This window comes from Planococcus citri, chromosome 5 (genome assembly GCF_950023065.1).
Source record: "Planococcus citri chromosome 5, ihPlaCitr1.1, whole genome shotgun sequence".
NCBI classification, from domain to species: domain Eukaryota; kingdom Metazoa; phylum Arthropoda; class Insecta; order Hemiptera; family Pseudococcidae; genus Planococcus; species Planococcus citri.
In genome coordinates, this window is record NC_088681.1 from 37,669,160 (window position 1) to 37,696,640 (window position 27,481).

At 37.9% G+C, this 27,481-nt stretch overlaps 1 protein-coding gene across 4 annotated transcripts; it reads right to left on the reverse strand.

The window, feature by feature from the left end:
• Positions 1-202: 202 nt before the first annotated feature.
• LOC135846600 (ankyrin repeat domain-containing protein 17-like) lies at positions 203-27,358 on the reverse strand. Of its 4 annotated transcripts, none has more exons than XM_065365789.1 (43): positions 26,994-27,357; positions 25,774-25,921; positions 24,798-24,945; positions 20,770-20,914; positions 20,535-20,682; positions 20,293-20,444; positions 18,784-18,912; positions 18,600-18,695; positions 18,253-18,442; positions 17,986-18,160; positions 17,769-17,895; positions 17,478-17,693; positions 15,525-15,744; positions 15,236-15,444; positions 14,147-14,503; positions 13,966-14,062; positions 13,718-13,881; positions 12,485-12,811; positions 11,976-12,236; positions 11,743-11,899; positions 11,448-11,668; positions 10,629-11,316; positions 10,295-10,495; positions 9,859-10,011; positions 9,571-9,734; positions 9,284-9,485; positions 9,015-9,169; positions 8,771-8,946; positions 8,551-8,683; positions 8,353-8,478; positions 7,700-8,033; positions 7,350-7,594; positions 5,524-5,837; positions 5,235-5,435; positions 4,897-5,067; positions 4,545-4,647; positions 4,330-4,459; positions 3,875-3,979; positions 3,148-3,788; positions 2,919-3,077; positions 1,443-2,717; positions 821-1,078; positions 203-731 (listed from the first exon to the last, which is right to left on the reverse strand). In XM_065365789.1, exons 1-43 carry the CDS (start codon positions 27,204-27,206, stop codon positions 690-692), a joined length of 9,876 nt encoding a protein of 3,291 aa, XP_065221861.1. In that variant the 5' UTR covers positions 27,207-27,357; the 3' UTR covers positions 203-689. The 4 variants fall into 4 exon arrangements, with proteins under 4 accessions (XP_065221861.1, XP_065221860.1, XP_065221858.1 ...); XM_065365788.1 differs by having other exon boundaries at positions 12,587-12,922; XM_065365786.1 differs by having other exon boundaries at positions 12,485-12,922.
• Positions 27,359-27,481: the final 123 nt, after the last annotated feature.

A 27,481-nucleotide genomic window follows, 5' to 3' on the forward strand; every position in this document is an offset into this window, starting at 1 on the left:
GTATATTAAACCACATAATAAATTACAATAAACACTCTACACTTTTTTTTAAATATTTTTTTATTTTAAAAACACTTAGAATCTAAGTAGTTATAAATATTTTTTTTTAAACGTTCGCAAAAGCAATTTTTTAAATTAAACGTAAATAAAATATATATATTATTTATATATTTTATGTATAATATTTATAATTCACCTTAAACCATGACATTTTAAAATTAAGATGTTGGTTTAGAGAAAAGAGAAATAGAGAGAGAGAACAGAAAGAAAGAAAAAGATTCAATAAAACGGGCAAAACAAAAAGAAATGAAAATAAAATAAAATAAAAAGAAATAACGTTACATTTACGGGAAACGTTACAGTTTTCACGTAATTTTACGTGCGAAAAGCGAATACATACTTTTTTTATACATTTATAAAGCGCAGATGAATACAGTATACTAGTAATATTTTGTGGAAACGCGAAAAAACATTCAGCGTAAAAACAGAGAAATCGTAAACGTACAAATTATATGATTTAAACTTGTAAAAAGTAGTAAACTTGCATAAACCTGGAAGCCAATCTTCTACGACAAATCTACGATGTTTTTAGTATCTTCGATATTTAAAAATGTTTTCTTAATTCGATTTTTTTTCTCCATTATAATTCATAATTTTCGTAATTCGATTACTCGAATTTTTCCTTCGATTTAGTGATTCCAAGATAACGTCCAATTCGGGGGTTGAGCCGCCTGCAAATTTCCACAAAAAAAAAAAGGTCAATTATATTCTTGAAATTTTTTTTACTACGAATAAATGAAACGGACGATGATTAACTTACGTGGTGCGGCTGTTTGTCTGTGTTTAAAGAAATATCCGATATACATAATCGACTCGGATCCCAGCCGGATTCCATTTTAAAAGAATCGGGATGCCCGACGTCGTGATTATAAGACTGCATCATAGGACCGGATACAGCGGCGGCGGCGGCTGCTGCAGCAGCAGCGACCGCAGCTTGACCCATATTCATGTGAGGCATTAACGGTGGCAATGTGGTTGGTAATACGGTATTTTGCACCATTCCGTTATAATGGTCGTTCTGTAAAGAAGAGAAAGGAAAAAATTAGATCTAAAAAATTTTGTCAACGTAATAAATAGTTGGAGTGAAAGGAAAGTGGGCTGCATCAGACGCTTCGAAGCTTTAAATCAATAAACAGAACCAAAAAAAACTTGATAATTTTTCACTCAAAAAGTTTTATTGAAATTCGCCAAAAAAATCATATTCGTACTTCTTTCAGCCTTATTCTATTCAAAAGTAGTATTTTTACCCCATTAAAACCGAAACTATTTCTCATTACACAGCATTGTTTTTGCCAAGTTTCTCTAAATTTTGAGAAAAAAAAATCAAAAACTGACTCTACACTAAAATTTGACGCGAAAAAAATTTAGTAAGGAGCACTCACTTGATAAACATTACCGTCCATCACCTGTGGACGGATATCGTCCGGTACTTGAGCTAATCTAGAGTAGGGAGTAGCGGCCGCCGGTACCCCCGGACTCGATTGTACGGCGGTAACTTGCGGCGGAGCGCTATTGCGATACACTTGCGGATTCCACGATAATTTCTGATCCAAAATCCAGCTATTCGGGTCTTGTTCTAGTGGCATCGAGCGTTCGCGTTCCGTTCTCCACGCTCGTTCGGTGCCGATAGGTTTAGGTGGTATTTTACGCTCTTCGTTACGCAATCCGGCTGCTGCGGCTGCGGCAGCGGCGACCAGATTCGGATTCGAGTTAGGGCTCATGTTCAGAGCGTTGCTAGTCAACGCAGCCGCAGCTCCGTTCTCCAGACCGGCCAACATGTCGTTATTTTGCGCTTGTATCAGACTGTTGAGCGTGGTAGGTGTAGCGGTAAAATTCATCAGATCGTTCTGGTTGTAATTCGTATGCTGAGCGGCGGCCGCAGCGGCAGCGTTGATCAGCGACCATTGAGCAACGGTGGAGTCGTTGCGTTGGGAAGTCTGCTGGCCGTATTTGTTAATAGGGAAAGACATCATGCTCGAATTGGCCATTACCGTAGCGGCGGTCGGATGTTGCGAAGAGATGTAGTTAGCCGTCAACGATTGCTGGTTGAACAACGGCGGAGGCTGATGCGTAGGTGGCAGTTGATTGGTAGGTATTGAGACGGTGGGTGGTTTGATGGTGGTGGAGAAATCGGGCGCGCGCGGATTCAGTCGAGACATGCTCACTGTCGTGGTAACCTGGGGTTGCGAATAGCTCAACGAGTGGTATTGAGATAACAGGCTGGCTGCCGAATCGTTGCTCGTGCCTTGGACCATTTTCAATGCTTGTTCGCGTGAAAATAAAGCGGCTGTTTTGTCCGCGCCACCGGAACTGTTGCTGGCGCCAGTACCACCGGTACCTGCGCTACTGCTGCCGCCGCGGAACAATGCTCGTGGAGTGAATGACGACGAATGCGAGCTACCGACGCCGCTTCCGTCCACTGAAGATGGTACTGAGGTCGGACGAGCGATCGGGGCTGTGATAGGAGCTACCATTTGGTCGGACATCGAGGTGCTGTTGGTCGAGCAGCTGACATAGGCCAGCGACGAGCCGCCGGACGGTGATAAGGATAGCGAAGTTACGTTCGACGGTGTTGAACGTATCGGTGGCGGTGGTTTTTGTAAATTTGGCGAACACATCGACGTACCGCGATAACCGGGAGCTTTGGATGCGTCCACCTGTAACCCGAAAAAAATTCCAACATTAGTTACTTCTTCAATCAGAATTTAGCGATCATATTTCTCTTCTCAAGCGTCGTTTTGTTGGAAGTGAAAATTACGAACATTTTCTAGGCAATTGGGTACAATCATAGTTCGCAATCTTCACTACACTAAAAATTGACTTTCAAAAATACTTTTCTGAACTCTCGTTCAACTCACCTGAATAGGAGGTTCGGCATCTAAGAATTTGGTATGCGAACTAGAACTGGCACCGGTCGAACTAGTCGATCCAGACGCCGTAACAACGCTGGCGAAATTCATGCCACCTTTCTGACCGCTACCATCGTCATCTCGACCCCACATCGACTGCTGCGTAACCTGCAAATCAATACTCGTTTCAGTTTCCCATCTAGATAGTTTCCCGATCGCAAACAAGGATAAAACTCACCTTCGAGAACGTATCGTTGAACAGCGAGTACTCGGAAGCTGCGCTAACCGGAGATGGTTCATCATTCGAAATCGTACCAATCTGTAATTCGGATAATTTGCCCGCCAGACTGACCGGCGATACTGAACTAGGCAACGGAGGCGGCGGATGAGACAACTGTTGCGATATCTGCGCCGGTAACGGAGGTATCGTGGCCGGGTTAATGGCGGCCGGCGTCATTGAGGAAGACTGCGACTGATTCTGCATCGAAAACGGTGGTTTATTGGGCGTAGCCGAGATGGACGGCGGTGCCGATGCGATAGGCGGTGGCCGGATGAATATCGATGTCGATGTCGGAGGCGGAGGAGCTATCGGTGGTTTGATAATCGTCTCTTTTTCGCGAATCGGCGTCGTCGTTGAGGCGATCGCTGATGTCGCGTCGTTGCTCACTTTGGCGGCGAACGTTTGCGATACAACGGTCGTCGTTGAGATAGGCGAGGTGGAGACAGCCGATTTAGGTGGCGCCTTGTTACTAGTCATTATTGCACTCGTATAAGACATCGTTGTCTTTGTATTGCTCACCGGTGCCGAAGAGCTCGCGCTAGACGATGTCACCGATGTCGTGGTCATCGCTTGGGAACCAGCCGATGGTTTTCTATCGTCTGAGGAGTCGAAAAACACGTCGAGATAGGTTAGTTTGGAAGACATTACGAGCGATATTGTCGCAAAATATCGAATTCATACTCACAAGAGGAATACGTAGAAGTGGAGATTTTGGTCGATGGCCGAGAAACGTTCGTCGTATTCGTGCGAATAGCATTTGCCGTCGTAACGAGCATACCAGTCGTCGTACCTAGTTGAGGTAAAAAAGAAGAAAAAAATTAATTCTACATTTTTAATTATTACAACAGTGAACACATGTGATCCACTGATCTAGACTCTCTAATAAAAAATTATCTTCAAATAGTGTCGCCGGATCTAGAAATTTTCAAATCGGATCCAGATCCACGAACAGCAAAAAAAAAATCGAAGACCCAACAGAACCTTCCCTTATCAAAAAGTAATTACAGTTTCAAAGGTCGCAGAGACTCTACATGCGACGATTTAGCCCATTTCAAGTCAAAATGTTCGTTTTTTTTTCTTCGATGGAACAAAAGAGTGCAAGTCCACTTGCAATTTTGAACGGTATATTCGAGTACTTACTGGTAGCGGCAGCAACAGTCTTGGTAAAGGCAGGAGTTGCGCTGACCGAAGTGGCAACATGTTGAGCACTCGTTGTACTCTTGGTTATCGCTGTCGTTGTCGAAGTACTGACGCTTTTGCCTTTGGTACTCTGGAAAAATGGTAAAAATACACCAATGAGTATCTCGGGATCTCGTTGCTTCGCAATTCTACGAATTTACACGCAGTCAACTCACAGTTTTGGCTGATTTTGGTAATATTTGCGAAATATCAACTTCAGGATCGTCGATAAGAGCACTTATCAAAGTGTGAGCCTGCTTCGTCGCTTCATTCGACCCTCTGTAAACGAGAAATAAGTTAAATTAGATAAACAATAGATTTAAAAAAATCGTTTTTGTACGATATTGGCGACAGAGAAAAGAAGAACCACATTTTTCAAAATGAAAACAATAAAGCATCGAAATGAAAACGACAAAAGTAATAAAAATCAAACAATTACACCCCAAATCCATTTCATATAAAAAAAAATCCACCAAAAAGCACCGTCCAACTTAGCATTACACTACATTTCTAAGAAAAGAATCGTACTTGATGAAAATTATACGATCGCCCTGACTTTTTCCCTGCTTTTCAATTTCTATATGAGCGCCGGTTGTCGTTCTGATTGCATTAATATTACAACCAGCTCGGCCAATAACGCGACTAATCGCTGACAATGGAACGGATACTTTCTTTGTTCTGTACGTTGGACTCAGGCATCTGCAATTCATTATAAAAACGTGTTTCGGTTCTCATCGTCGTAATTTTGGGAAGGGGATTTTTTATGGCGTTATCAAACCAAATTCACGCCCAAAAAGGGCAAAACACATGAGTATGAAAAAAAAAATTAAAAGCAAGTAAGTAAATTAATTCAGAACGAAACTCACTTCCTAACCACCTCTTTCCACTCATCTTCGTTGTTATTTCCCGTAGCTCTTCTTGCACTTTGCTTGGAATTGTTTGTCGTAAAATTCTTCGTATTAGCGGAATTTGTAGCATTACTTTTGGAACTGCTGGTATTATTACCATTCGATGAAAATGCACCGGATGCAACGATAATGGTGCTATCTTCGTGATTAAACACGTTGCTGTAACAAAAACGGTACAAAGTCAACATACTAATCAATTATATACACAAATAGTGCAAATAAAGTAAATGTATTGTGATAAACGTACTTCTGTTTTTTCTTTTTAGTTGTAGTTTGTAGTTCCGTCATCAAATTATCACTGTCCTCCTTATCAACGGTCGATATCGCCGAATTCTTGGCGTTGCTTGATTCGAACACAAGCTTTCCATCTTTTTTCGATGACTTTTTGCCAGATGATTCTTCGCTAGTTACCGAGCCATTTTTGGAATCGTCTGATTTCTTTATTTTACCATTTTCCGCCACCGATTTCGCATTCGCCGATTTGCTGGACGAAGCTGCTTCGGCTTTCTTTGGCTCTTTCTTGGTTGCAGCTACGGTTTTGCTATCTTTTACTTTCTCCGGCTGAAATAGCAAAGAAAATAAAAAATTAAACATTTCGTGATGAGAAAATCTTGATAAATATTACCAACGCACGATTTCAGCGAAATATGTAAACGGAGTAGTTTTCAAATTTCCATAGCATTTTTTTTTCTAAATTAAATACTAGCGGAATTACGAGAAATTTGGATCAAATGACATGAAAGTTTTTCATTTAAGAATACTCAGAGCAGAAGTAGCCTATCATTCTGCATCAATAGAAAATTTTACGCTTCATAGTTCCAATTACTTGAGATTCGAATAATCAAAAGAAGATATCTTTTTCAAGCAAACTAAAACCAGTCACTGAAGTAGGTAGGTAGGTACTGAGGTAGGTACTAGGTATCTACTTGAATATTGAAAAATTCCAGCAGACTTCAAATTTACAAATGCTTGCGAATCAATTCAAATAATTGAGGAGCTTATTATAAGTTTTTCTGAAAATTTTTCAAAAATAAAACCTCATAGATGAGAATAAATCAGTCAAAAATAGTTTCATTTTTACGCAGGATCCTAGCTTTTTCCTGAAAATCGACTTCTTTTTAATTGGAAAACAAAATCATCGAGAGAATTGGGTCAATGGATTCCAATTAATTGAGATTTAAAATAATTAAAAAGTTATATGTATTTTTCAAGCAAACTGAAAAAAATCACTGTAATGGGTAATTGAATATTGAAAAAAAAAACAAATTTAGAATTTCATCATCTCATTCGAGCAGACTTGATTCACTAAAGATTGGAAATTAATTCAAAAAATTTTACGTTTTTCTGTTTCCTTTGAAAAAAAAATTCACCATTCGTTGTACTCGTAAAAAAACAAAATCGACATGAATACTTATTATTTGCAAAAACCAACTTTTCGTCATTTTTTCCACTCATACTTCAATTTTGAATACAGGACCGATCGCTGTGATCTTTTTTCAACATCTTCATTACAGAAGAAAAAAAATGGAAGAATCTAATGATCTTACGGGAGGTATTAAAAAATGAAAAAAAAATTCTAGAGCATAAAAATGGAAAGAAAAAATGAATTTTTATAGTCGAATAAATCACAAAAAGTGATGAGACTTGAGAAAGGTGAAAAAGTAACTTTGACCAATAGCTCATTTTTTCTCAATTAGGAAAAAAAGACGAGAAAAATCAAGAGTTTTACAGAACAAAAATTGTAGAGCATGAAAATTTCAGTCTCCTAAACGAAAAATTCACAAAAAATTTCCGAATAGACAAATGCAGCTCCAAGCTTCTTCTATTCTGATCCAATTTCAACCATTATCACATTTCGAAAACTACTTTCAACGGGAGTGAAAAAAATATGCACTGTTATATTTAATAATTTTGAAAGTGGGCATCAAAACAGGTCATTTTTTCAATACAAAATCACAAACGAATAAAATTCACACACCCAAATTATTCCCAAAATTCGAAGTTTTACATATTTCACGACGTTGCAAGATAATCTTATAAAAATAACACATCAAATTCATTTTAGTTCTTTACCTCCTTCGTAGTTGTCTTTTTTTCTTTCGTTTTCTTCTTTTTCTTCTCATCCTTAAGTACTTTCGTTGCAACCGTCTCGATTTTTCTTTTCTTCGCCATCGTATGATCCGCACTGATGTTTTTATTATCGTTGCTAGAACAGCTACCTAAGCTATTCGCATCGATGCCACTGTCGGGTTCTTCGACTTCCAAGTTTTTTATACCGCTTCGGGAACCAACACTGGAGTCCAACTTTCGTCCCGATGCTGGAATTAATTTTTTAAAAAAAGAACCCGCGAATTAAACCAAAGATGAACCTCAACCACGACCACATAACTACATTACGAATATAACACGACGAGAACACTTACGTTTTGTTGTTGAGTCCTTTTTCTCTTTCACCGAACAACTCGGCTGATATTCCTCATCGGGGTCTACGTCGTCTTCGTCTTGTTTACGATCATCAGAGAACTCTTCGTTGTTCTCGGTTTCGAGTTGTTTACGTTTTTCGAAAATCTTTTGCAACTTTTTATTCTTCTTACGCTCCTTTCTGCGAGCAGCAGCCATTTTTTTGAATTCTTCTCTTGTTTTCTCGAGATCTAATTCTTCGAGTAAAATGGTGGCGAATTCGTTAGCTTTCTCGGCTTGTTCATCCTTCGCTATACGTATAGTATTCATACAAGTTTGGCATTTATCTAAAAGTTCCTGGGGATTGAAAAAAAAAAGTTTTAGTGAACGAGACAAAAACAAAAACCATAAACATAAAAGCACATAGCATAGATTATATAGTACTGGATCTGTGATGTGATACGATTCGGTATTTAACACGTTACGAGGAACAGTTGAAATAGACGTAAACAAAACCGGTTGGAAATACTGTGAAGTTGGACGATTTTATCCAGTTTCACAGCATTTCGGTCCGTTTTTCCTCGTATAAATCGTGATATGTGATTTCAGAAATTTAGAACATGTTGGTACTATTACGATCCAGTACGAGGAGATCTAAAACGCTGGGTGAGCTTACTTTATCGTTGATAGTTGAAATATATCTAGTCATTTCTTGATCACTAGGGAACTGATTGACTCGATTCACCATCCACGATACGGTTTTCACGTGACCTTTTCTGAACGCTGCCATCAAACATGAAACCTACACAAAAGAAATACAACGATTAAGAAAATTTCAAATTAATCGGTACTCTGCGATGATAAATATAGTTACCTTTCGATTATCTTGCGAATCGATATCAGCCCCGACTTTAAATAAGAGTTCGACGACTTGTAAATGGCCTCCGTTGGCAGCTAACCACATAGGTGAATTTCCTTTTTTATTTTTCACTTCTACTTGCGCTCCTCTGCAAACGAAAAAAATTCGAAACATTAAAGAGTCGATGCCTTTCATATAACGTATTTTCGCATCGAAATCACGTTCGATTACGTACTTGGTTATAAGTAATTCGACAAATTTAACGTGTCCTTTATCGGATGCGATCGTTAGAGCGGTATCTCTAGACGATGGCACAGGAGGGGCGTTTACATCGGCACCTTTTTCCAGCAGAACTCTACCAACGTCCACGTAGCCTCCGCTAGCTGCTTCCATTAATGGGGTTAGGCCAGTCTGTGGGACAATTAGAGTATAGCAAACGAATTCGTAAAGTTATATTCAATTTTATTTAGGTTTCGTACCTTGGCTCTATGTTCAACATTGGCTTTCCTTTCCAGAAGGAGCGAAACGACTTCGTGTCTGCCTTGAAAACACGCTAAGGTAAGGGCGGTATTTCGATTGGTCTCTATTTGGGCATTGATATCACTTCCCATATCCAGTAATAGTTTCACAGCGGCTGAAAAATGAATAAAAAACCACGTTAGAATATTATTTGTAATAATTTCAGTTACTCGTGGATAAATATTTTGAAAATTAAAAAAAAAAATTAAATCAATCGTAATAATCTCACCTGTATGACCATTCATAGCAGCCAACATCAACGGTGATATACCGAGCTTAGATCCAGTCCTTGAATTGATCTCAGCTCCGTGAGATAACAATAATTTGATAATGTTAACATATCCTCCGGAAGCAGCCAGGCTTAATGGAGTATAATCAGATACGTTTCGATGTTCCTTATTCGCACCACGTCCCAGTAATAGATCGACCACCTGAAAAATTTACACCGGTTTAGAAAACCTTGAAAATCTCAGATCACCGAATCAGAAAAAAATCCAAGAGAAGATCACAACTCACCTCGTATCTGCCACCGGAACACGCTAACGACAAAGGAGTGTCTTTTGTTCGCTCAGATTGGGCTTCGATATCGGCGTTGTGATTTATCAACAATTCCACTACTTTCTCATGACCAGCAGTTGCAGCTAATATCAACGGAGTGAATCCTTTTTTATCTCGATGTTCTGTAAAGGAAAGAAAATAATCTTGAGAAATTATGGCAAGATGTCTGCATCGTCGATTAGAACTCGAGGATCGAAAGATGTCGGACTAAGATCCAAAATACAAAGCAGATAACCGAAACGTTACCTATATCGGCTCCTCGGCTCAACAGCAACTCGACGAGTTCTTCGTGCCCTCCGGCACAAGCCAAAGTTAACGCCGTATCATGGTTACTTTCCGTTTCCGAGTCAACATCCATCGAGAAATTCTGGTTGTAAGCGACATTTGTCGAAGGTACTCCTGGAAATCATATCAAAATTTAAAAAATTGGGTTTCAAACAAACAGAACTTCAATCTTGTGTTTTCAGTATCGATGAAAAAATTCCAAGCACAGATACAAAACCAGTTCTCTCATTTTTTCCAACTTTTGGAAAATTTTAACCGAAGAATTTTCGAAAAAAGTAAAATCTTATTTCCAGCGTGCTCAATTTATCAGTTGAGCTGAAGATTTCTAGCATCGATAGAGAAAACACCGATCGTTTGAAGTTCAACACCGATGAAATTACATCCAACGATCACTTACGTGCAACATTTCCATCATCTTTAACATGGGCACCAGCGTTAGGAGGAACTCGCGGATTCACCGTCCGCATTTTCTTGCCAATTGCCAGCTTGGTAAGAGCGCCGGCGGCATCATCGAACGGTAGTTTTTTCTTGATAGTAGTAGCAACGGTAGTTTGTGTAGACGTCGCTGTATGGCTCACCGTCGAGTCAGCTACACATTCTGTAGAGTAAACAGTAAAAAACATCAGTCAAGTTGAATATATTATTATAAAATTCCTCAAGCGAGATACGAATAACTCCTTCGAGCTTCTAAAGTAATCTCCGGTGGTGAAAAACGACTAAATTTTACTTACTGGTCACTGGATTATGAGTCTGTTGCGCAGCAACAGCGGTACTCTGAGCAATCGCCTTCATCTCGTTCAGATGCCGATGAAGCTCCTGTCGAGCTTGCGAATTCATCGATAACGAATCCACATTACAACTCTGTTGAGCAGCTTGCTGCTGTTTAGGAGGGTTAAGTTTTTGCAGTTGTTGAAAATGATGCTGTTGCATTTGCTGCATTTGCTGTTTCTGCTGCTGCTGCAACAGTTGTTTCTGTTGCTGCATTTGCAACTGCTTCTGTTTCTGTTGTTGCTGTTGCTGCTGCAATTGTTGTTGTTTCAACTGTTGGATTTGCTGCTGAGTGGACGCCAACACAACCGGTTTCTGATTCGGTTTCAGTTTAGTTGTCGTCGTCGTTGCAGTCGCCGTCGTTGACGCTGATGGTTGACTATGCAACGTTTGCCCCAGCGTCGTCGTAGTAGCCGTCGTTGACGATGATGACGACGAAGACGACGATGACGTTGATATCTGTTGCTGTTGCTGTTGCAGCTGTTGTTGGTGGAGCTGTTGGGCCGCTACGGCAGCAGCCGTAGCTTGCTGCGCCATCTGCTGCGCAGCGGCAGATGACGATGGCGATTTGGTTTGAGGCGAGGACGGTAATTCCGCCAGTGGTTGGGTAGCGGATTGGGCTTGTTGCAGCGTTTGGTTTCCAGGTTGTTGCTGTTCGAGGAAAATCGAAATGTAAGCGTTAATACTTGATAAAAATAAACGATGATTTCAAGAAAGAGAGACGAACGCAGTCTTATTATAAGATGAAAATTGAAAATAAATTCGTTTAGCATCGTACGTACCGACATTGAAAATAACTGAATACACGTTTGTTGATCGAATGTCAAATTGGCTAATCCGGTTTGATTACATTCCGGTAGTAAAGTTTGGTTATCATGAGCAGCAATAAAGCTGTGCTTCTCAATCAGCGACTTGTCGCCATTTTTCATTGCAGCTTCGAGCAGCGTCGCACCGGCATGTTGATGCGCATCGCACAGCCTTTTCTCTTCTATCGTAATGGTACCTTGAAAAATACGTAAGAATTAGAGACCAATATCGTTCTTTCTGCGACGATCACTTTAAAATTAGACGACTTACTGTTCGTGGCATCCTCCAACGAAAACGCCTCCATGTTCTCGAGCAACTCGGCTTCGGCGGTTTTGATCTTACTAATATCCAGCACTTCGTCTTCCGAAATGGAGGCTAAAAAATGACACCTTTGCAAAGACTCCTGTATCATATCGCACGACATCATCTAAAAAAAAAAAAGAAATTCCATCGTTAGTTCACGCGATATCAACATTTTTAATCCAATGGCTGCGAAAGCTCACCTGCTGCATAGCCCTCATCTCTTTCTCGATGGCCTTTTCGGCGAAATCGGGAAAACTCTTGGCGAAATTCGAATCCATCTGCTGTATCTGCGCCAGCAACTCTTGATGGTTGAAGATCTCCGCCAAATTAGGTGCATTCGTAGCCACCGTTATGGTACCAGACCCGATGAGCTGAGGTTGTTGCGACGATTGCTGCAGCAACTGCTGTTGTTGTTGCTGCTGTTGCTGATGCATTTCGATCTGCTGTTGGTTCTTAATCACCTGTTTGAGAACATCGATTAAAATCACGATTACAACGACTCGATCGTAATTCGTCGTCAAGCTACCACAATCTAAATCGAACACCACAAACGAATAAAAACTAGCACGCATCTGTCGGTCGTTTTCTTTTCCTTCGCGTCTCCTTTTTCCACCCTTATCTCTTGTCACTTCATTTACTCGCGCCACTCGCCTCGACCTTTTCCACAAAATTAAATCTATTGCAACAACAAGAAACAATAGACTGTCACCTGTTGTTGCAACTGGGCGTTTATTTGAGCTAAATGTTTCAAATGAAGCGCTTGAGATTGTTGTTGTTGAATAGCCGCTTGATATACTGATGACTGCATCACCTGTTCTTCGTGGTTATTCATCTGCCTGATATTTGCAGCCGCAGCGGCTGCTGCAGCGGCCGCCGCTGCTGCCGCAGCCGACGACGACGACGAGGTCGACGACGGCGGAGGCGACGAAATCGGTGATGGTTGTAACTGATGCGGTGGCGTGTTTTGTTGTTGTTGCTGTTGCGAAGGTGGCTGTTGAAGTTGTTGCTGTTGTTGCTGCTGCTGCATTTGCTGATGCTGTAATTGTAACAAGTGTTGTTGCAGTTGCGCGTGAATGTTCTGCTTACGCAGCATTTTGCCTTCTTTTTTCGTCGGTTTGGCTTTCGGTCGATCGCTAATCGCCGTAGACTGCGCAAAGAAAAGCACGGATTTATAAAAAAAAATAAAGACTTATGGTAATTTTTAAGCGAAATGTTGAATTTTTCACGGATACCAAAAGTTTTAAAAAAGCATTTTTTTAAAAATAAAAATTAAATTTTCGCGAATCTTGGATTTAAAAAATTTTGAAATATTCACCATTATAGCATTTTGAAAAGAATAAATTCACAATTTCTACGATTTAATCTCCAAAAAGACCATTATTGGCCCTATATAATTTTTTGTAGAAGTGTTAATCATTTCGTCTCCCTTCGGCGATATTCGACTTCTTGCGGTGGTCACATTACTGCCTCATAAATCAGTCAATGCGGCAACGCTGCTCAGGCGCTCACCATCATTCATACGTGGAAAACATTTGTATGACGGTAAAATTGCCTATCTGCTTTTCAAAGGGGAACTTATTGAGAACTTGAGTCAACTTCACTTGATATGAGAAATCAAACATTTTGAAAAATTGGGTCACAAATTGATATTTAAAAAGTGAAGTGACATCGATTTTTACAAATTTCAACGAGTCGAGCTCGAATATCAACATATTATTTAATTCAGTTCCTCTGAAACTTGCGTCTCAGCCATTCAGTATATTCCAAAAATAGAAGACGAGCTGGGATGCGTCATTTGTTGAGTCTTTGAGAGTACTACAGATCAGTACAGAACGTGGAAAGGATTCGGGGTGAAGAATTAATTCGAAATTCCTATAAACCTCGTCGTACGAATCTGCAACCACCAAAGACTCGAGATTTCCAGCCGAAACGAGAAAATTACCTGTAACACTTCCGAAATAGGAATAAGTGGCGGTGGCGGGGGTAAATTCGAGGCATCTCCATTCGACATATTGGCTGGCACATTGACGCTATTCACCGGCATAACCTGGCTACCAGTCGTACCCGTGTTATTCGAGAACAGCGGCTCCACAGAACAAATGACAGCTAAAACAATACACGATTATTAATTCGTCACGTTCGTGAATTAATTTACAATTTTATATTGCAGATTCGAAGGGATAAACTTACTTCGACAATTACTCGGATCTTTATTAGCATCACTCGATGCGGAAACAGGCACCATCGTGTTCCCCATTCCGTTACCTTTCATCTCTTGTTCTACCCTCTGTAAAAAAAAATCCACAAAAATCACGATTAATACCTTCAACAAATTAGTCCAATCGACGACTATTCCGCCAAATGTGCGTACCTGTAACTCTTCTACGATGCTTTGACTATGCAGTTCATCTTGACACTGTTCATCAAACTGCCATGTACTTTCGGGGTGTGATTTAACTTGCTGTTGTAGTTGTTGTTGTTGTTGCTGTTGCTGCGAAGATAGATCTTTCTGCGACGACGGCGATGGCGAAGGTGACGGTTTCTGTTGCTGTTGTTGCAATTGCTGCTGTAGCTGTTGCTGTTGATGGAGTTGCTGTTGCAGTTGTTGTTTTTGTTGCAGCTGGAGCGTTTGCTGGTTCAGACGCGCTTCTTCCACCATCATTTTCACACCTTTGGCCATATCCCCTCGATAATAATCAATCTTTTTATTCTCTTGCGAAGAAATTGTCTAAACGAGAAAAAATTATTCCGGTTACTTCGCCACTTGGTAGCAAAATTTCAAAGAAAGCGAAACAAAAGCGGCGTAATGATTGAGTGTTAATTGTAGCAACAATAAACATGGTAATATGACATATTTAAAAAAAAAAAAAAAAAAAAAAAAAGGAAAAAAATGTGTGTGAGTAAATGTACGCGTAAAATGCTAGATGAACTCGAATCATTGATTAAATTTCGATATAATTTCGCAATTTTACGTCTTTTGTGTTAATTACATTGTAATTGAAAAATTTTAATACGAGTTTCTTTTCAAAAGACAGAATATCTTTAACACTGTTTATTAATTTCTCCACCATTGTTCCCTGTGACAACAAAATCAATACAATTTAGCGAATTCGAAATTCAACTTGAATACTATTAGAAGTTCATACGTCGTAAAAAAGAAAACAAAGAAGGGAGAATTTTTTCATACGCAGTGCTACGATTCAAATACTAAATTCAAGCGTGAAAAAAGACCAAAATGAAACATTCGACTAAAGGTGTCCATTGAACGCATAGCATCAATTTTCCACCAACGTAAGACAGGAAAAAATTAATAAAACTTGACACCAGGTGAGACGATACTATTCCTACATCCAAGCAGAATTCTAATTTTTTCTCAAAAATCCTAAATCTCGTACATTTTGCAACCATGCGCTTTAATAGACACCTTGAAACAATTTTCATGCACATTTCGTCAACTCACCTTCTTCGTTTCGACACTAGGAAATTTATCGGATATCCGAGGATCAACCAGACGCGGATCACGAGAAGACTTTCTGACCACCGTTTTCGACACAGCGGTGGCGATCTGTTTTACACCGTTGGTGGTAACTTTTTGGTTACCGTTATTGTTATTAACACAGGTGATCGAATTATTCGCAGATCCCGAAACAACCATATTATTGCGGGCAGCTGAAACAACAGAGGACAAATTAGCGAAAATTCGTATCGTAGACTGAATTACGCCTGCGGTAATTATCTATGCAACTTACCAGCAACGGCGGTACTTTTCTGCGCATCAGATGAGACAGAAGTTGGAACGGTACATGTCTGGGTAGCGGTGGCCGTTGTCGAAGTGCTGCCAACAGCTGATGATGTCGCGACGACCATATTATTTTCCATGTTCGCGCACAGATTCGGGTAATCTAACAATAACTGAACGACGTTCGTATGACCACCCTTGGCCGCCTCGATGAGCATCGTGGAATTATCCTGCGGATAGAAAATTAACGTTTAGTATGACTTTAAAACAAAAATAAAAAATTTCCTTCTGTTTTAATTCAATCTGATTGGTTTAAAACCAACAGAACGTCATCAGTGACTGGTTTTGAGATTTCAAAAGCTCCGTAAAGGTCGCTGGTGGCGTTCTGACGTCACTACGTCGGTAGACGATTTGGCTAAGCTGAGGAATGGAAAAAGTTGGACGTTTCAATACGATTTTATGGTCCGTTGCGACCACTGTTTTATTCTACTCGCTTTTTGTGCGTTATTTTTTCGTGAATTAATCGGAGACTATTGGAGCAAGAGGAAGATCGTGATATTTTCTGGTAATGTTGTTATCTTTATACTTTATGTTTTTCACCTTGCAATGTTTGAATTATTTCGCTTGTTATTTCTCTCCTTTAATAAATTTATAATTTGTTGCTCAACTATGTAGGTAAGGAGGGAGCAAAACTTTGCAATTTTTCTAAAAAGCGAAGATTTTCACAATTTATGACGAAAAACAAGACAAAAAAGCGACTATAAGATGATTTTTGAAAAAAAAAATAAAATCTTTAGCAAGATATGTATTTAAAAATTGAGAATTTAAATTTTTATCAAAAAGCAAAAGTTTGACAATTTTGGCAAAACGCATCGAATTGTAGGAATTATTGGAAAAGAAGACCTATTTGTCGTATATTTACGAAAAACAAGACTTTTTTTCATTTAAACACCATTTGGTAATTTATGGCAATTTCAACTAAAAAACGAAATTTTTCATTAAGTAATTGTTAACAAAGAGGGAGTACCTAGTTTTTGATAACTCCTTGACAAAGCTTTAAAAAATTAGACTTTTTCGCAATCTTTGTAAAAAAAAAACAGCGAGACTTTTTGGTAGGTAATTTTAAGGGGAAAAAATAAAGACTTTATGGAATTTTTTGCAAATGCGATCATAAGGAGATTTTGCCACTCATTTTAGTGTACTTTTGCAAATTCTTCGCTTATTGATAAGATTAATTTTTATTTCTGCTTCAAAACGTTGAAAAAGTAACCAAAAAATGTTAGCAACTCAAATAACTTGAAACGCAACCGAGTACGAGCTCTAAAAACCAAAACCTTCAAAAGAATTGAAAAAATTGCATACATTTTTTCAATTGATGAATATTTTTGGCAAATATGCACTTTTTTCTCAATTTTGTGTGTTTTTTTTTTTTTACAAAATTAAACTTTCAATATCCGACAAACCCACCCAGGATTGGTATCCAGCCAGCGTTTCTTCCTTCCCTAACTCAAGACAAATTTACAGCCTCTCTCGCTGAATTTTAAATTATTCTTAATAACCGGCTGGTTGAACTTGAGTTTAAAAAACCTGGACTGATTCGACACAATATATATGATCAAAACATTGATTAAAATTATAGTATGATTGCTTCGTTCGCCAGCTCAGCTCACTAGGCAATGCGTTAGAATTAAATCGCTGGAAAAACACGAAAAAAAGGGAATCGTGGCGGAAGGTTGACCTTTGGCCCATGTTCTAGTACTAAGTAAAATCATTATTGCACGTTTCAAAGTAAAACGTGAACGTGTCGAAACGAATTTCCAAACGTCTGTCTACGTCTACCAACTACCACTAGACTCGAACGATTCCAATTCCAACCTCCTCCCAAATCCTACCACCTTTCCCCACCTCTCGTACGAGCAACACTTTGGTACTAGCATATCAGAACACAAAATGCGTTGCTAACCTTTAATTTATGGAACATGTCAGCTCCAGCATCGAGTAAAAACTGCACGATAGCGAAATGACCTCCTGCACAGGCTAAAGATAACGGGGTATGGTCGTTATTGGTGGTACGACGATTGATGTCGGCTTTTTTCGACACTAGGAACTGCACTGTGCATAGATGTCCGGCTCTGCACGCTTTCATTAACGGTGTCCGTCCTCCTTCGGATTCGTGTTCCTGTAACGAATTCGATTCGAATTAGTACTCGCGAAATAGAACCACGCGTCAATGCAGAATAGTCCAGATACTTACGAGATGTGCGCCGTATTGCAATAATAGGTCAGCTACGTCGGTATGGCCATTTTCGCAGGCGTACGTAAGGGCAGTGTCGGCTGTCTGCGTATGCGCATGAACATTGGCTCCGGCCTCTAATAGATACCTGTTGAGAAAAAATACATCGAGTCATTAGTAAAGGAAACGAGCTCGATTTCAATTCTTGACTCTTGATCAACCTATCTTCATCACGTACCTCACAAGCTCCAGGTGGCCTTCTTGCGCGGCTTCCATTAGCGGTGTCGAAGCGCCCAGCTCTAAATCGGCGCCTTGTTTGATTAGGTAATCGGCTACTTCGATGAAACCGCCGCAACACGCTAACGTTAGAGCTGTCTCTTGCGTTTCTTCGGTTTGAGCGTTGATACGAGCACCTTTGAAAACAAATCATATCCACGGTTTAGTCGATTATCATCAATTCATCACCAAAGACTCGATGGTGAAAAGAAATCAACGTATACGCTACCTCTTTGTAGTAAAACCGCCACCATATCCTCGTGTCCTTCTCGGGCTGCTTCCATCAAAGGCGTATACCCTTCGTCGTTGACTTCTTCGATATTTGCTCCGCGTTCTATTAATAGGATGGCTAAATCTACATGACCTCCGCATGCGGCTAATGTTAAAGGTGATTCGAAACTATCCGTAGGCATATTGACCTATAATGTGGGAAAAAACACACGCAAACATGAGATGAAATATTCAAACAAACGTTAAACTATATGACCATCGAAAACATGCTCTCAACGATCTCGCACCTCCCTTCCCCTTCCTATCATATCCACCTCTAACATGAATAAAATAAATCCAACGTACTTGGGCACCGGAATCCAGCAGCAGTTTTGCTACTTCAACATGACCATCCATAGACGCCTCCATTAATGCAGTATGCATCTCGTCGGTTTTATGCTCCTGTACAAAAATGAACATATTTGGATCAGTTATCGATACCTATTTAAAACAACAACTTTCGCATCGAGCAATGGATTTTGTCACTCACCTGGTCCGCTCCAGCTTGTAACAGAAAATTAACCATTTCTAAATGACCTTTATAACACGCTAACGTGAGGGCGGATTCTTTAAATTCATTAGAATGGGTATTGATGCCGGCACCTTGTTCGAGTAGCATCTGAAACAGAATTGAAAAATTGGTTCGGTAATGTTCATCTCAACATACAGTGTCTCTCAAAGAAAATTCCAAATGCCAACTTTAGAAAGGATGAAAATGAAGTGAGATTATACCGAAAGTATAAATCAACCTCACACAAAGGTGCTCAAAAAAATACTCAAAGGACACGAAGCACGTTTTCATTTCAAATTCCCGTGAAAATATTGAGATTCAAAAGGAAGCTTAGGGGGAAAATTTTAAAGGCTAAAAATGGAACATTTTGCTGTACTTCGAAAACATACATTTCATTTAAAAAATTTAAAAAGAATTCTTTCATTTGAAATCCCGTTTTTTTTATTGTCGAAAAAAATTGAAAAAATTCAAAGAAAAAAAAGAAACTTTTTTGAATCAAAAAAAAAATTGAAAAAATTGTGTAAAAGAAGCAGAGAAAAAAAAGATCACCTGACATTTTAAAACTTGAAAAAAATAATAATAATAATCTCACAAAATTATTACTACAAAATACAAATTGAAGCGTAAAGTAAAATAAAAAGTAACAAGAAAAACTGAAAAAATTAAAAAAAACCTCCTTAGAATAAAACAATTTTCAAAAATCAATCAATCAATCAATTTTATTTAAAACGATAATTCAGAAAATCTGAAAAGAATAATTTTTTAATTCAAAATTTTATTTTCATCGTAGAAAAAAAATATATGTATAAAAACTCAAAAAAGTAAAAGGCTATTGAAAAACTCGAAATGGCAAAAAAAAAGTATTTTTTCAATTTTTTGACATTTTACTAAAATTCAGTCATATTTTGCAACACTACACTTATAATTAAGTAGGTATAATTTTTTTTTCAATTTTTCAATTTCAGATGGACTTCAAATTTTTTTTAAAATTTTGTACTAAAAAAAATTTTTAATTACATTTTTTTAAATTCTTCAATTTTCTTTGAAAAAAAATTATTCTTTACTCTTTCTTTACTGAACTTTTGATCATATTGAACATCAATTTTTTGACATTTTAATGAAATATCGTAATTTTTTGCAATACTACAATATGTGACCGTCCGCGATAAAACCGACCATCCGTTGCAAAAAATCGAAAATGTTTTTTCGCCTATTTTTGGGCCTTAAATGGTTTAAGGAACAAAAATTTTCGATTTTTTGCGACGGATGGTCGGTTTTATTGCGGACGGTCACATATACATTTTTTTTTGATTTTTCAAACATCGACAGCTGTGCAAGAAATGAAACCCACCCCGACTCATTGGAAAGTTGCAACCCCCAACCCAACCCAACCAAATTATCGTCAAATTTTCATCTAATCAAACGTAGTTAGCACTTGGCATAAAACAGAAGAATACTACAACAAAACTACATAAATGATTTCTCTACCTTGGCAACTTCGACATGGCCGGCACTGGCAGCTTCCATCAAAGGTGTATGACCATTTTCATTATGATCTTCGACATTCGCATCTGCATCCAGAAGAACACGAACGGTTTGAACGTGTCCGCCGGCACAGGCGTACATGAGTGGTGTATTACCTGCGGTGAGGAAAACCACGAATTACATATCATCTTACATAACGTAAGTTCACATATTGCAATGAATCAAATCGTCAACTCGAGACTCACCAGTAGCTGACTGCGCGTTTACATCCGCACCGTGAGCCAATAGTAATCTAACAATATCTACATATCCGGCCGAGGCAGCTTCCATCAAAGGGGTACAGTCTCCTTTCGAGCCTCTGTCTTCGACACTGGCATGCATGGCTAATAATACCTGCGCAACAGCGGTGGAAAACAAAACACCTCGTCAGCTCATTCGACGATAAAATCGACTCGCAGCATTTTCTGCTATCCAACTAACCTGCGCTAATTCGTAATATCCTGCTGAGCAAGCCAACGATAGTAAACTTTCGCCTTCTTCGGAAGTTTCATTGACAGAGATGCCTTGTTTCAGCAGCTTCCTTACGGCAGTTACATTTCCTTGGGTACATGCTTTGATTAAAGCCCTGCAAAAAAAAAAAATCAGAAAACAAATTACATATCTTTAGCGCCACGTAATCCATCACACACGTGACAACAAATGATAGCTTATCAATACATTCGTGTATTTATTATTATTGTAAGGTAATTGTTGTTGTTGTTTTTTTTTTTTTTTGTAGTGATGAGGAGAACAAGAAGCAGGGGAACAGATGAAGATAAACATACGCGTGCCACCTCCTTTTACGCATGAAAACACCGGCGTACACCCGCGTCTTCGGTCACCGAACGACATGGTCCTCGTCATCGTCAATTTGACGTTCTTTTAGAAGAAACGCAGCATCAAACTGGTTTACGGCGCGACCGCGCGTATATATCGGAATAATTAAATATTATGTGTAATGGTAACCGGCTTCACGTACGTACTAATACATATATCGAAAGCAGAGATAAAAACATACTTAAACCTGTTTTCGTCTCCTAATAATTTCTCAGTAACTAAGTTACTTATATGTAAGATTTTTTTTACGCAGAAGCGCGTAAAACGATCGTTTTTTATCGTTTTAACGGAATCAACGGTATTGTTTCGAAATTACCGAAATCCAAAGATGAATAACGCGATACTCGTGAGGGAAATTGAAAAAAAAACTGATGAAAAACTCGAGTTTGAAAGATGAATGAATCAATTTTTTGAGGGATGAAGGGAGGGGAAGGAGAAAGGGGAAATCGAGTTCAAAATTTCAAAAAAAAAAAAAAAAAACAATAAATGGAATAAAGTTGGAAAAAAAAACAATAAGTACATTAAATTAATTGAAAAAACAGAGAATTTACGAAATAAAATTTTAAAAAAATGAATAAAATCTCAGAGTTCCACGACCTTGTGTTCTGAAATTCGAACGAGACTTCGACAAACGAACAGAGCACCCAAAAGTCCACACAATGAAATTTTTGCAAGAAACGTTAGCAGGGCACTATCTAGACAAATTTCAAAATCGAGAAAAAAATTCTAATATTGTAGGAGGAATTTACAATGTATCGAAAATGAAAAAAATGGACTCAGTAAATTAAAATCACGAACTTACGAAGTTAGCCACTTTTTGAAATTTTACTACGCACAACACAAGATTTTGGAATTTTATTTTCCATCTTCGACTTCATTTATGACAGATGGAAAAACATTCGTGAATTCGTCATCTCTAATAATGCTGATTACTTAAATTTACCAACCTAATCGGTTTGATCTTCAACGTGTACTCGTACATTACCCATTAAAATGACTTCAAGTCAAATTTTCAAATGCCCAAGTTGACGTGGATACGTTCAATCCCCCTCCCCTCCCTCCCTGCTTCCTCGAACCGCCGTTAAAGATTTTAGAATATGAATTAGACGAGAATGTAGAAAATTAACGAGTAGAAAAAAACACAAATATTAAATATAAATAATTTTTCGTTACTTTCACTAACCAAAAAAAATAACAATTTCTGAATTTTCATCTCTCGAAGATTTTAAAATTTTTCAAAAATTCAGTAAAAGATGACGACAAATGTGAAGAGATTACATTACATAATAAAAAAAGAAAGAGAAATTCATAACCACTTTGATCGTAAATCACTTCAGATTCCAAACAATTCGAAACAGCAGCACTTCCCTCCATAATCACAGACATTCCATCGATTTATATGTATTTACATGTGTATAAGGAAACCGAACTCAACTGCTCAGGCACTTTACAAAAGCATTAAGCACCTGCGATACCCAGTTCTTCGATCTTCACCCTTACACACTCGAGGGATCAGTATCCCCACCACAAAACCGGAATATGAGTCAGAGTTACAGGACAGAACCCACATCACCCATCCATGTCATCTCGAAACTAATGGACCACGTTCACCTTTTATGAAGGGAGGGGAGAACCGCTTGATCTGAAAATTATTGTTACTTCAAAAATAATGCATTCCAAACCGAGATCAAATCGATCAAATCAAGATTTTCCATTGGTACTTTGGTAATAATGTTTTCCATCACCTTTTTGCAGAATAAATTTTTTAAAAAAATGGAAAAGATCTGCACTATTTTGACAAGAATTTGTGAAGTTCAGAAAAATATTCCTCTCCTCTCCTCTCCCTCTTTTTCAGCCAATTTACGCTGGTTCTATCGTTCTTAATTCTCAACTTTATAAAAATAATGCAGTATAAAATATCCGAGAGAAAAAAATTTAATTCTGATAAAAAAAGGATCAAATTGAAATTTGGAGGAAAATCCTTAAAATTTGGCAATTGTCGCTAAATTTTGGACAATTTTCAATTTTTCGAAATAATTTTGCAAAGTTAAAGAAAAAAGATGAATAAATAGAGAGAAAACAATTCAAATCTTAAGGACTACTTTCTTTAAGAAAGAAAAACAAAACAAAACAGAAACCGTTAAAATTCTACAAAAGTTCAATAACCCCAAAATCCTCTTTTCTCCCCTCTCACACTTCATCTCAATCAAACTGCTTATAAATTTCCAAAGGTTATGAAAATTGAAACTATCACATCTGAAAAATCACTAATTTCGTGATGATTATTGTTCAACTTACAAACACCACCCACGTAGTGGATTTCAACCTTTCACCAGATATTTCAGGGGTTCCAAAGGTGCTACTGTCACACGCAATACGTTGAAATATTGCATGTTATCAAAACTCCCCACCACGTGTTTTTAAAAGCCATAGAACAAATATTTTATCAAATTTAATTTAATCATTTGTGAGTAAAACGTAAAATTTTTCCTTCCAGAATTTCCTAATCTCGATTCATGTCAAAAATATTTCATTTCTGTTAAATTCTGAAGAAAATCTTCTCTAGGAAAAAAAATAACTTGCACCAGCCTTTTAAAAAATTGGTGAAAGTTCGACTTTTCTCATCTGACACCCGAACCCTTCATTCAAATATGGGAACATATAACTTTATAGAATTTTTAAAACTGAGTCAGAATAATATCAGAGATACATTCAGACTGACGAAAGGGGAAAGAAATCGAAATTTCCACCACGTGGTTTCGAGAACCGCTTACAATTTGAATGCCACCTCGTTCAATTCACTAAATTCTATTATTTAAATATATAATTAAAAATCAACGAACCATTATCAAAGATAAATTTTACAATAATTTGACATTTCAACTATCCGAGAATATAAATTGAAAATTTCTCTGTAAAATTAATTTTCTAAAGTAATAATCAAAAGATCAATAAAACCACTACCAGAGTACAACAGGCGAGTAAAGAAAAAATGAAATACGATATGTAAAATTAGTTGAACTCGTGTAACCGCAGGCATGTTCTTTGTAATGAATTGATTACATTGTACATTTATATGCTGCGTAATATTCAACAGATAGGAAAAAATCGCGCCAAATTATTCAATGTTTGGCAACCATTTTCACGAGAAACACCAGATAAAAACCTTACTTTCGAAGGGGTTGTTTCGAATTGGAAATTTCCACACGATGAAAAAAAAAAAACGTTTTCCAAGATTCTTTTAGAAAAATGAGTAATTTTTCCGCTGATTGTTGAACTCGTTTTTTTTTCTCTTTCCAATGCAATAAATACTTCAAGGACTTGAGATAAGCGAGAGAAAAGATTTTGATAAAAATTACCTACGTATTTGAAAAAGAAAAAATACATACTAAAAGCTCGTGGTGTTTAAAGTTGCGAATGAAGTGATCCATTATTTATGACATCACACTATAGGATACCTTTCAGATCAATTTACTCCCAATTTCGCATTATTTTGGTCAATTTTCAAGATTATCGAAATGATATGTACTTTATCACTTGAAATGATAATAATGAATCGTCGGGGGAAAAAAAACTACCAAATTCGAACCACTACATCGACTCGATTTGTACACAAGTGACAAAATATTCACCTTTTATTGGCTTGTCTGCTATCGCTTCTCATCCTTGTCAATGCTGCCGCTGCTTCGTCCAGTGCACAAGATACGCTGGAGGTTAGACGCCGCAACACTTCTGGATCTGCTAATTGTTTACCATCACCGGCTGTTAATTTATTAATACCTGAAACACGACGAGAATTATTAACACGGGCGAGAAATTTACCTCTTAGAGGTTGATAGTTATGAAAGGTTAATGACCCGATTAAGTAACTATTTTCCAATTTTTAAACCTTGTTTACGAACAGTACACAACGATTTTAGACGATGATTCTACAAACATGGCGAAAATTTGGTCCCATGTATTACCATCGTATTTCGATCTGATTAAATTTTTAGCTCGGTGTTATGTAATCGGTTAACATACCCGATTAAAATCGAATTACTGATGCAAATTGAGCGTATTACTAGAGGAAAACGCTGCATCACTTTAATTTCAAACGTGTTTTTGTTATTTTTCCTCTGCTTATCTAAGGAATTCTTTCCTCGTACGAGTTTTCTGATAAGGAATGGTTGGAAAACCATGCTTAAGATAAATCCATAACTTACTTTGGAGAGAACTCGAATGATTCATAGAGTCGACATGAATTCGAAGTTGAATGGGAATTAAATTGAAGATTTACCTACTTAATATAGAAAAATATAGGTAAAATATTGAAATGAATCGGACAATCAATCTGGTGGTGTATCTGGAGAAATACACGGTGGAGAACAAGGTGAGCTCCTCGGTCAACTGGGTGTCGACGAATTTCTTACTTTAGAACCATTATTAATTTCGAATTCTAGTTTAATATCGGTTTCAGCGATTGCAGCATTCAGCATTTTTACATTCATCAAATAATCATAACATCACACTTAAAAATCACACGTAAATGATACATGAGGACTCCTCTCTCACATCAGATCATAAACTACGACGAAAATTCCGCGGAAAAAAACTTCGAATTTATACCTGCTGCTTTGAGTAAGGACTGCAATCTAGCTTGAGTTTCAGGATCGACAGTTTTCTCCCCGCCGTCGTCTGACAGGAGTAATTTCGAACTTAAACGCGCCCTCGTCTCCTCCGGTAATTCATCGGCATCAATAATAAAGGAATCGACCTGCGATAAAATACAAATAAATTAATAACTTCATTATAATACACACAATTATTGATAAAAATTGAAAAATGCTTTGAGAAAAAAACAAATCTAAGGGTTAATATTGATCAGTAATAAGTGGGTAGGTAGGTAGTAGGTACATATAGTATGGAATACCCTGACAAATTTTGCAACGCGTTTTCTTAGAATCGCGTTCGAAAGTATTGGTTTAAATTTATACCAAAATAAAGGGAGCTGAATTTTGCATAATGAGATTTATCAATGTGATATGGAAATCGTCTACGCTAATATAGACACATAAACACGTCATATGCTTCATGCTGCTCTCTATTTCGCCAATGACGTCCAACTTTCGACTTGAGCAACGTGAAGCCACGAAGAGCTTAGCGCTGAAAAACGAATTGCTTATCTGGCGGCAAATTTTCATTTCGCAGAGATTCTATACACCACAATCGACAAAACGTGCTTCGTTTTTTTCACAGCTAATATAAAAGTGAGTCATTCTTCCAGTAGTGAGCAGTCGAGCTATTCAAACAATCTACATATGGGGATGGTTTTAAACATTATAGTACGATATATAATCAAATTAAATCCGTATTAAAATGATAAACGTGATAAAACTATAGATAATGATTAACTCTTTCGGAACAATCCAATACACCAAGTTGGCAACTATCACTCGGGTTCACTCACGCGTAACCTGACTTGCTAACACACCAGATGCAAAAATCGTCAAAAACTAGTGAAATTTTATCAATAAATGCCGTTTTCGATGCATTTTTATCAAACAATAACATTTTGCGGAGAGCAAATTGTTCGACGTAAGCTCGCGACAAAGACATCTAATTAGCCGTACAAGGCGACCTACATTCGTGAAATTTCGAAAAAGTAAACTCGAACGATGCGAATTAAGCGAATATATGGTAAAAGTTGGAAAAGTGATTGATTTTAAGCAACTTATTCGACTTAATTGTACATACTGATGAAACATAATGCTTAATATCGCGTGAAGCCGTAGGCCATGTCCCGAGCGCAAGAATGTGATTTCGCGTTAAGCTATTGTTTTACGTACTTCGGAAATATCTTCGTCTCCGCTTCCCGAGGAATCGGTCAAATATTGAAATGAATCGGATAATCTATCTGGTGGTGTATCTGGAGGAGTACACGGTGGAGAACAAGGTGGGCTCCTCGGTGAACTGGGTGTCGACGAATTGCCTACTTTAGAACCATTATTAATTTCGGATTCTAGTTTAATATCGGTTTCAGCGGTTGCAACATTCTGCATTTTTACATTTATCAAATAATCATAACATCACACTTAAAATCACACGTAAATTATATATTAATGTTACAAACAAATTACGACGTTATTCTGCGAAATATAATTGCGATTCATTAACAAATTAGCCATGTCTACGGTAAAATTCTCCTACCACCAGTCTCGTCCAGATGCTTCCGCTTTATCAATTCAATATTCAAATACGCACTCTACAGGAAAACTTGCCAAATATTTTGAAAAAAAAAATTTGGATAAAAAAGTTCAGTCCAAGTCGCCATTGT

What these genes read in the sequence shown, in the direction of transcription:
- LOC135846600 (XM_065365786.1), bottom strand. Translation starts at nt 27,206, where the DNA reads ATGCAGAATGTTGCAACCGCTGAAACCGATATTAAACTAGAATCCGAA. An exon ending in ATTCGCAAGATAATCGAAAG is followed by an intron (nt 8,479 to 8,550) that starts GTAACTATATTT and finishes TCTTTTGTGTAG; the next exon opens with GTTTCATGTTTGATGGCAGC. An exon ending in GACTGTTGCTGCCGCTACCA is followed by an intron (nt 3,980 to 4,329) that starts GTAAGTACTCGA and finishes TACCTCAACTAG; the next exon opens with GTACGACGACTGGTATGCTC.